General features: G+C 26.3%; 1 protein-coding gene and 1 non-coding gene across 2 annotated transcripts; both read right to left on the bottom strand.

The window, feature by feature from the left end:
* Positions 1-3,136: 3,136 nt before the first annotated feature.
* Positions 3,137-3,263, bottom strand: LOC117922793. Its single transcript, XR_004652552.1, has one exon. It is a non-coding gene; the product is annotated as a U6atac minor spliceosomal RNA (small nuclear RNA).
* Positions 3,264-4,642: 1,379 nt separating this feature from the next.
* LOC117922617 (GDSL esterase/lipase At1g29670-like) lies at positions 4,643-7,470 on the bottom strand. The gene is made up of 5 exons (XM_034840783.1): positions 7,199-7,470; positions 6,737-6,864; positions 6,186-6,434; positions 5,837-6,089; positions 4,643-4,958 (listed from the first exon to the last, which is right to left on the bottom strand). The coding sequence occupies exons 1-5, from the start codon at positions 7,461-7,463 to the stop codon at positions 4,735-4,737; spliced, it is 1,119 nt and encodes a 372-aa protein (XP_034696674.1). The 5' UTR covers positions 7,464-7,470; the 3' UTR covers positions 4,643-4,734.
* Between the last annotated feature and the right edge of the window lie 3,124 nt (positions 7,471-10,594).

The raw sequence follows: 10,594 nt of genomic DNA, 5'->3' as shown, positions 1-10,594 counted from the left end.
ATCTTCTACTATGAGTTTTATATTTGTATACCATCTTTGAAAATCTATTTTTGTTATTGTGTTTCTAAATGATTCTATAGGAGTTTGTTTATTAGGTATTATTATTCCTGGATCTTGATTATTAGATGTTTCAGCAAAATCTTGTTTATATTATATTACATTACATTTTTAATTTGTTCATTTTCTTGTTTTATTATTTCGTTTTCTAGTTTTATTTGTTCATTTTCTAATTTTAATTGATTTATTTGAATTTTTATTTCTTTTATTTCTTCTTCCAAGTCTTTAATGGTTATTGGCCTTTGAGTCTTTTTGAATCTATTATAAATTTCATCCATTGAATATTGTGTAGGTTTAATTTGAACTTTATTTGAATCTTCATTGAGAATTAAATTTTTTAAATAGTTTCTTTGTGTTTCTTCATCTTGAATTTTATCTACAACATCAAAAAACATTTGTTTATCTACTTTTGAAGATGTTTCATTTATTGTTTTTGTTTTTTCTTTATTTTCTATTTTTTGTATTTCATTAATTTCTTTTATTGTTTTTTCTTCTATCTTTGATTCCTCCACCTCTCCCGGGGCAGAAGAAAACAAAATTTGATTAAATTTTGTTTTACTTGACTCTTCTTTTGATTCTTTACTTGACTCTTCTGGATTTGAGTTTTGTTGCTCTAATAATTTTTTATTATGTGGAGAATTTTCTATTGTTTTTCTTGAAGTCAATTTTGCAATTCTTTTAAGGGGTTTCCTATATTTGAAAAACCAAAGGAAAAAAGGAATAGTTATCCTAACTTGTTGCATATATTTTTCATATTGTTTTTTTAAAACATTTCTAACTTGAGGAGGAAGTTGTTGAAAATAATTTCTTTTTGCAGTATTTTCAGGAGAAAAATAATTTGTTTTGATCAATTCTACTTCAGGAACAAAAGGATTTCTTTTAATATTTCTTTTTCTAATGATATTTATGTTTAAAAGAGGTTTCAATAATCTTTTGTACATCTGTATCTTTGTAAATTTGTTCCCTTGTAGTAAAAATAAATAAAAAATCAATAAGTCAAAAGTCATGAATAGTAAGTGAATAGTAGAATTTGTCTACTTTTGTCTACTACTTTACTTTGCAAGCAACGTGGAAAATGGGAAAGCAAAGAGAATTTTTTCTCTTCTCAAGTCTCTGACAAGGAAAAGAAAAATATTCTCCCCCTGCAGACTTCATTGCTACAGCTGTCTCTACATGTGATGGATTTCAAAATTTTCAAGATTGAAGATTCAAGATAGATTCAAGTCCAACTTCATCAGCTATAAATAGAGCCACTTAGGACAGAGGTTCTAGGATTAGGTTTTTTTTTTTTAAAAGAAATTTTGAAGGATGATTGTTATTATTATCCTATTATAACCATAAAAATAAGAAAAATAAATTGCTTAGGACACAAGACATATTTAAGGCTATGTTTGGTCCTTAAAAAATTTAAAAGAAAATACAAGAGAAAGAGCATAAAAAGGAAAAATAGAATAAAATAAAAAATGAAGAAAATAAAAAATAGAATTAAAGTCAATAAATTAGTTTTTTATACTACTTCAAACTCATTTTATTTATTTATTTATTTATTTTTTTTTATCTAAAGATTAAATAATTTTAAAATACATAAATTTTTAAATAATTTTAATTATATTTGATTTTCTTTTATATTTTTCATATTGAAACCAAACATAAAAAAATCATTTTCTTGTGTATTTTTTTTTTTGCCTTGATACCTTTTGAAAACTAAATATAACCTTAGAGTAGTTTGTTTAATAGAAAAAAGTAAAAGTATTTTATTTTTTATGTTAATGAAAAATATTATTTATGAGAAAAAAAATGTGTTTTCATACACTCATATGAAAAAAAAATTGTAAAATAAGAACCTAAGTTTGTAAAATATAAATTTTAAACAACTATCTAAAAATAATTAGCATTTTATTCTCTTTTTTTTTTTTTTTTTTTTTTTTTTGTCAAAGATACTACCTTTGTTTAATAGAAAAAAGTAAAATTATTTTATTTTTTATGTTAATGAAAAATTTTATTTATGAGAAAAAAAATGTGTTTTCATACACTCATATGAAAAAAAAAATTGTAAAATAAGAACCTAAGTTTGTAAAATATAAATTTTAAACAATTATCTAAAAATAATTAGCATTTTATTCTTTTTTTTTTTATTTTGTCAAAGATACTACCTTTGACAATTTCTGTTCAAATTCAAGTAAATTAAGGTATATTCATATTTGAGACAAATAAAAAATAAAACCACCACTCAAATCATAATTATAAATTTTAATTATTATCCAATGATCAATTTTACATTAATTACAGAATTAATAATTATAATTTTTATTATAATAATAATAATGAATTTTACAAATATTCTTAACATCTGACAATAAATAGACTTAAAAGGGAAAATTGAGTTTTGATTCACTAATTCAAAAAAATACAGAAAAAAGAATCCTAACTTTTATAAATTAGTTTTATTTTCATCAATTTAAAAATATTTTTAAATATATATATTTTTTCATAATTCAAATAATTATTTCCTGAAATACTTGATAATATTAAATAAAATTATTCAAAATTAATTTATCATTTTAATTTGATAAAATTGTTTTACAAATAAATACATTATAAATTTTTTATTTTATAATATGAGATACAAATTATTATGAAAATTTTTTCTAGGATTATAAATAAAATATTTATAAATTTTCTAATTAATTATGATTTTATGTTGTGTATTATGTAGATCCCTCATCTTATCATTTTATTTAATAAAATTAAATAAAAAAATTTATTAATTGACATCAATAATCAAATAAGAAATTTTAAAAATTAAAAATACAATTAAAACTAAAAAACATAAAAATTAAATACAATTAAAAACTAACAAAACTTAAAAATTAAAAAATAAAATATTTACTCCCATTATATTTACACCTCTTTCTCAATATTTATATTTTCTATCAAAAGTGTTTTAATTAACTGAAAGCTAATATTCTACTTTTATATTTTTAGGTTTAATGGTTTTTTTTTTTTATTTTTTATTTTTAAAAATAATAAAATAAGTAAAATTTGATTGCTACATCAAGCGTAAATGATAATAATTAGGAAAAAAATTGGGTTAGAGATCCACCGAAGTGGAAAGCCTTAACCGGATGTGTGGTAACAGGTAAGCCCGAAGGCTGTTCCCGTCCCTGTCAGGGGAGATGCCAACCGTCTCTCCTTTCTACGAACACAATCAGTTGAAGCCCAGCAAAGGTGTTAAAAAGGGTGATAAATTGTTCTCTTTGCTCGATGTGGGATTGCACTCAGTGTTGATAAATTAGTCTTCTGAGGTCCCTTTGAGAGTGGAAAAGCCATCGAGGTGTACAAAAAGACAAGCGTGAGATGAAAGGAGTTTCATTGGGGAAGGCCTCTTTCTATGATTGTAGCTTTATAAAGCATTTATTGACTTCTCATCTTTTGGAGTTTTCCTCCAAGAAAAATATTTTTAGTAGTTTGAAAAAGTTTTCAAATCCTCCAAAAAAATAAAAAATAAAAAAAAGGGAAAATTATAGTATAAGTATTTTGCATTCACGTGCCAAAATATTTAATCCAACCAAATTAAGATACATCACACAAACACAAATCTTTCATATAGAATTTGTTTTGATTTATAAATTTTTCATATGATTTTTTGAATTGAAATTCTTGAATGTGTCCTAAACGTTATTGTTGTTATGAAAGATAGGGATAAAAAAAGTGTTATTTATTTATATATTTTGGTAAATAATGATATTTAGAACCAGTTTGTAAATTATTTTTTAGAACAGTTTTTTTGTTCTCTGGAACAAAAAATATTGAAAACACGTTTAATAATAAAAAAATTGTTTTTTCCTTTTTGTTCTTAAGAACAAAAAAATAAGATGTTTTTAGAAAATATGTTTTAATTATTTTTTGTATTTTCACTTTTTTTTAGACTATTTTAAAAAATAATTATACAAATATTTAGAATGATTAAAAGTAAAACACTAAATATAAAAAATATTTTTAAAACATATTAAAAATAGGTTAAAAACATTTTAAATTTTCAAATAGACTTTTGTTTTACAAAATTATAAAACAGTTTTAAAAAACTATTCTCAAAAATCATTTTCAAAATTATTTTTAAAAACAACTATAAAAATGACCCTTACATTTTATGTTAATTCAAAAATGATATTTTAATGGTTTTGATTAAGATTTTGAGTGAGTTTAATAGTGTTTTTCATTGAAGTATTTGTACCGAAAGCATTGTAGTATTTTCGAAAGAACCATCTATTAAGTGTTTATCTAGAAAGTTCTATGAATGGTTTTCTTTTTTTAATTTTTTAAAAGTGTTTTTAAAATTTTGTCATACGTCTCATTTTTCTTTAAAAACACTTTTTAAATTAGAAGTATTTTTTAAAAACAGTACAAAAAAAACTCTTAGAATCCGTTTGATAATGATTTTAGGAAGTGTTTTTAATATTTCTAATATTTAAACATTTTTATCATTTAAATGTTAGAAATATTAAAAACGCTTTTTAAAATCACTTCCAAACACACTCGTGTTATTTTAACCGAAAATATTTCCATATAATCTTTGTTGTAGTTTGAAGAAATGAAGGTAGTAGTAAATAGCCTTATTATTTGAAAATAAAACACAAACTATGGAACTTCAGTACAACAAAAGCCAAATATTTGCTACTAGAGCTTGGCGAGGTCAGATATGTCAATCGGACAAGTGTGGGTGGGAGATTGAGCATTATATGACCTATTTGCAATGAACATGTTGGTGGCCTCCGAAAGATGAAGGGCATCCCAGTATAGGTATTCATCTCGATTAGGACATGGAGTTTGGTTTATAGTACAAAGTATGAGAGTATTATTGCTAGCCACCGGACAACATGGTGCATCGATGACCCTGAAGCCTAAAATGTACAAACAAAAAACCCCAATAAAGTTCAAGAAAAAGATAAAAGGGATTGATAATTGTTTTCGAAAATAGTTTTATTTTTTTTAGGAAAAAAAGAAAAGGAAAAAGAAACCACATTTAGAAATAAAAAATAAAAACAAAAAATAGTTTTTTATTATTAAAAACAAAAAATAACAGCATGTTTGGAAATTGTTTTTCAGAACGATTTTTTGTTCTCTAAAACAAAAAATACAGAAAACATATTTGACAATTAAAAATTATTTTTTTGTTTTCTTTTCTTGAGAATAAAAAATGTAGTGTGTTTAGAAAATATTTTTTAGTTATTTTCTTTTATTTTCACTTATCTTTTTAGGGTTTTTTTTTTTTAAAAAAATAATTATATAAACATGTAAAATAATTAAAAGATGTGTTTAAAACATATTTTAAAATATTAAAAATAGGTTAAAAACTTTTTTTAGGGTTTTTCATAATTTTTTTTCGAAAACAGTTATCAAATAAATCCTAAGATGTTTCAATTAACATCCTTTTTTTATTTTTAATTATTTTCACTTATTTTTCAAAACTATTTAAAAAAATTATAAAAATATGAAGAATGATTAAAAATAAAACACTACATATAAAAATTAGTTTTAAAACATATTTAAAAATATAAAAAATATATTAAAAACATTTTAAGTTCCAAAACAAACATTATTTTACAAAAGATTAAAGAACAACTTTCAAAAATTATTTTTCAAAACTATTTTTAAAAACAATTACCAAACAAGGCCCTATAATTATCCTTTTAATAAATTTTCTAAGATTAAAACTAAGCCTTAAACATATAAAAAATAAGTATAAAGTAAGAAAAAAAAACAGAGTATTGTTACTTACTAGGATATGAAGTTGCCTCTGATGCTATCTCATAAACATTGACATAGATAAATTTGGCATCGGTTAGGTTACGGTTGAGCTCATCCACCAGCTCTTTGAGTCGATTGTTGAAAATTTGAACAGCGTCATTGATGTAATCTACACATGCAGAGCCATTTGTGGCACCTTTGGAAGCTACTACGCTAGGAGCGCAACCTAGTTGTGCCAATCCAAATAGGGCTACCTTCCTTGCTCCATAGTTTGTGTACAGAGTCTAGCATCAAGAAAGAAAAGAAAACCCTAGTGACTTCTTCATATGATCTCCATGTTAGGGGTGCTAAGAGAGAGAAAACTAGGCACTAGCCCATACCTTTAATTGTTGTGAATATTGTTGAGCTAGGACTAGAGCATACTGCTCGGGAGTATAAATGCGACTAGTTGGATAAAGTGAAGGGAGAAAATAGTTTGAGACATAGTCATTAGTCCCCAAGCCAGCAGCATATATGCACTTGTTTAGATACTCTTTAGCAGCAGACTCGTTTTGCCCCAATCTGTTGATGAGGCGCAATACCGTGATTTGATGATTTCGTAATTGCCCATCCATGCTAATCCGCGCTCCCTACGAGCACAAAGGATGAATTAAGGGATCAACAAGCTAACAAAAATTATTTTTCCCTCTAAGCTTTTGGCCATGGAAGAACAAGTCAAATATGTTGATCTCATGCTTCAAAGAAGTCTCTCCATCCAAGATGATTTGGTAGGTACATGTACCTATCAAATAGTTTCATTAGGAGGGATGGATCGATCAATCAATCAATCAATTTATCGCATTGATATCCATCAAATCCAATATATATATCATGTTTTGGACACAATTCTATGTGAGTAAGCAGCAATGGCAGTGGCATATATATGCATTACCGCATGCTGTCCAGTTTCAGCTCGAATCCCCGATCCCCCAGATGCATAATTCACGCCTTTGAGTATGTTTTCGCCTCCTACCGTGCTAGCAAACGATGGAATGTAATCGTCGAACCCAAGAAATTCAGCTGCAAGAAAAAAGATCCCAGTTACCACGCATACACGTACATATAGGCCTCCGTGACAAGATGAGTTCTCATGAAAAATTCAGCACCAAAGGCAGGAAAAAAAAATGAAAAACAAGATTGAGTATACATTGAAGGTATGAAGAAGGTATCAGACCAAGTTCATTAGTTTCAGAAATCAACCCTAAACCTACAATATTATTCCAGCATATGTATACCCTTTCAATTACAAGGAAGATACTAGTAATAATTGTAATATATATATATATATATATATATATATATGGATAAGAGTATGATCAGTTTAGGCATGTGTAGGGAGAATGGTGAATAGTACAGATGATATCGACAATGCTTCGCCCGTTGCTAAACCTCCCCGTTGGCCCTGCAGGGAAGTCGATCCCATACGGAGGGTAATTGGCTTTAGCCAAAGTTGGGAGGGCATTGTTATTGCCATTGTCAAACGAGGAAGCTCCGAAGATGAAGAAACATGGCACCATGAGCTGCCCATGATCATGCCTTCCATGAACCGAACCCGATACCGAAAACAATATAAACAAGAAGCAACATATTGCAGGGTTGCAGTAGTAGGACTCCTTCATTGTGGAGGAAGAGAAACAAGGAAATGGAGAGGAAAGCAGGAGGGGAGAAGTGTATGGATATATAGGAGGAAAATGAAAAGAGATAGAGAGTTAATGTGAGATGTCCCATTTCATATCTTTTGACCATTCCTCTACATATTGGAAGGCGGGTTTTGGATGAAAAGGACACCTTTGGTGGTTAAAGGGTGAGCTTTTGGTGGATGGACTTGCATTATTGCGTGTCAGCGAGGTGGGTTATGTACTTTGGAAAATCATGGGGCATGTGACAATTTTTTTAATGAGTTACAAGAATTTAGATTTCTAGTAATTATGTGGGTAACTTGGAAATGCCAACCTGTAAAGAGATGTATCGTTTTCTTGACATTCTTTCTAGCCATAACAAAATATAAGAAAATAGTATATTTAAAAACTGCTTTTTATTTTTTAATTTAAAAACAAATTTTAGAAAATTTAATCAAACGAACCTGTTTTTTTTCTTTTATTTTTTAAAATCAATGCAAACAACTTCTATTTGTTCTCCATTTCATTTTGTTTTTTAAAATTGTTTCCCAATAACGATAGTTAAAAAATTATTTTTAAACCACACGACCAAACAGACTTGTAATTTGCATTAAAAGTATGATATATATGTATATTGAATTCAAATCATACAAGTTTAAACTTATAAAAAAATTAGTAATTCAACATGGTATTAAAACTTGATTTGGCAGGAGGCCTCGGATTTGATTATCTTCTTCATAATTTACATTTTTCTTATTCATTTGTTGGATATAAATTTAAATTTTATCTGTCTCTATCGACGTAAAAAAAAATGCTTAACATTTTAGGGTTAGATATATTTTTCTTTATTACATAGTATGATTTTTTAGACAATAGACTCTATAGTCATTTTTAAGATACAACTCAAGGAATGCTAGATGGTTTTGGTAGTGGATCCCTTTAATTTCACATATCGTAGACAAGTTGAGGGATAGCTTCATAGAATGTTTCCTTTTAATGAGTCAAGGAAATGTTGCTAGAATACTTCCAAGCAATTAAGGGAATTGTTACTTTCAGTTTCAACGTGCAGAGATCTTTTTTTGGTCAAACAATCAGTATGAATGGTGAGACTTTGGGACCCTCACAGTGCCATATTATTTTCCATTTGGGTTGAGAGGTTGTGAGATCTTATCAATAAAAATAAAGGATATTGTCAAATCATATAAGTCGGTGATTTGAATTGATTGGTTGAATAGAAAATTTGAAATGAATATAATATTTTGAAATATCACTATTTAATTACTTATATTTGTTGAAAAAAAAAATATACATGTTGACCAATAACATTTATTTTCTCACCTAACAAGCTTATTACAATTTATTTCTTACATTGATTGTAGACATGTCAGATTTCAATTTTTAGAAACCTAATTAATTCCTACCAAAATTTTTTATATTAAATAAGTGGGCATTATTTATGGGTACTTAATTGCTAGTATTTAATTTCTAAATAAAAATTACAATCTGTTCTATATAAAATGAAAAAAAACTCTTATTAAAAAAAATTAATTTCATAGTTTTAAAAATTCCTTTTATCCTAATAAAGATTTTTCAACCAAATCTCTTCAAATAAAACTAAATCAAAGTATGAAATTTTCCATGCATACTAGTCAAATAAAATGTGTCTAGATCTAAAAGATGATATCATCTTTTTGACTTTTTTTTTTCTTTTTTTTGAATTTTTCTTTTGTTTACTTGTATTTTAGAGGATGGTTGAAAATTCAAGGATGGATAGTAGTACTTAATATGCTGGTATGATTATCTTATTATTTGGTATCTTTATTCTTTTATTGTTTAATTTTTTATTTTATATTTTATATTTTATTTGCATAAACTGAAATTGTATCTTTGAAAAATCTTGAAATCCGATAGGATAACAAGTGGGTGAATGGATGTCCTTAAAAAATTTAAATAAAGATTTATATGTATTACCTGTTCGATAATCCCATTAAAGATAGAAAATACAAACAAGATAATAAAAAATATAAGCAATAAGATACAAGGATTTTTGTCAAAAATCAAGAGGTCTAAGACCATTGATTTAAATCCACTATATGAGATAGAGTTAGTGGAATTACCTTATCACTGTACCCTAAAAACTCATTTCCAATATCTACATCTTGATCCATATCGACAACACAACAATTTACCCTAAAAACTTATTTTTTGATATCTACATGTTGATCCACGTCAACAACTTCATATTGTTCCAATAAATACATTTCTAAATTCGAATGGTTATAATGAGGTATTTATAGGCAAACAACTCGAAGAGTAGTGGTTTTGGAACAATTCTAAATTAAATTTGCATGAAAAAAATTAGGAGAATCAACTTGATCGTTGGAGCGGTCTTCAATGCTTGAGTGCTTGAGCAATCTTCAATGCTTGGTGCACTTCAAACTACTTGAGTCGTCCTGCCCTTTTTCAAAACAATAATTTAAGTCAAACATTTTAAGTTAAAAAAATAAAAATAAAACAAAATTGATTCTCTTTATACCTCATACGAACCTAACTTACCACAAGTCAAACATTTTTAAACGTACCTATAACTTCTCGGTTGAACAAATAACAACCTTTCATTTTCAATGGAAAACAAATCACCTATCTAAAAGGATTTTTATAATCAAACATTTAAATAAAAAACAAAATTGCCAACATACAAATAAAACTCAATATCCCAACGCATCATATATTTAAAAAAATTTAAATCAAAACATCAACATAATACCAAATCAATACTATATATGGATTTTTTTCCTAGAAATATGGCTAAAAGTTACTGCACACACAATATAATACACACACATACATCAATTTAGTTCGTTAAAGGGATGAAAAATTTTGAAAATTAAGGCTATGTTTGGTAACTATTTTCAAAAACAATTTTTTGTTCTAAAAAAAACACGTTCGATAACTAAAAAATGGAAAATGAGGCTATTTTCAAATAATGTAAGAGCGTATTTTAGTTGTTTTTACTTTTTTTCTAATGAATGTTTAAAAAAAAAATTATACAAATGAGAATAATTAAAAATAAAACTCTATATATAAAAATTATTTTAAAAACATAAAAAACATGTTTAAAACATTTCATA

Source organism: Vitis riparia, chromosome 9 (genome assembly GCF_004353265.1).
Source record: "Vitis riparia cultivar Riparia Gloire de Montpellier isolate 1030 chromosome 9, EGFV_Vit.rip_1.0, whole genome shotgun sequence".
NCBI classification, from domain to species: Eukaryota; Viridiplantae; Streptophyta; class Magnoliopsida; order Vitales; family Vitaceae; genus Vitis; species Vitis riparia.
This window is presented reverse-complemented; position numbering and strand designations above follow the sequence as displayed.

What these genes read in the sequence shown, in the direction of transcription:
- LOC117922617 (XM_034840783.1), bottom strand. Translation starts at nt 7,463, where the DNA reads ATGAAGGAGTCCTACTACTGCAACCCTGCAATATGTTGCTTCTTGTTT. An exon ending in CTGAAACTGGACAGCATGCG is followed by an intron (nt 6,435 to 6,736) that starts GTAATGCATATA and finishes TTGTGCTCGTAG; the next exon opens with GGAGCGCGGATTAGCATGGA. An exon ending in AGAGGCAACTTCATATCCTA is followed by an intron (nt 4,959 to 5,836) that starts GTAAGTAACAAT and finishes TGTACATTTTAG; the next exon opens with GCTTCAGGGTCATCGATGCA.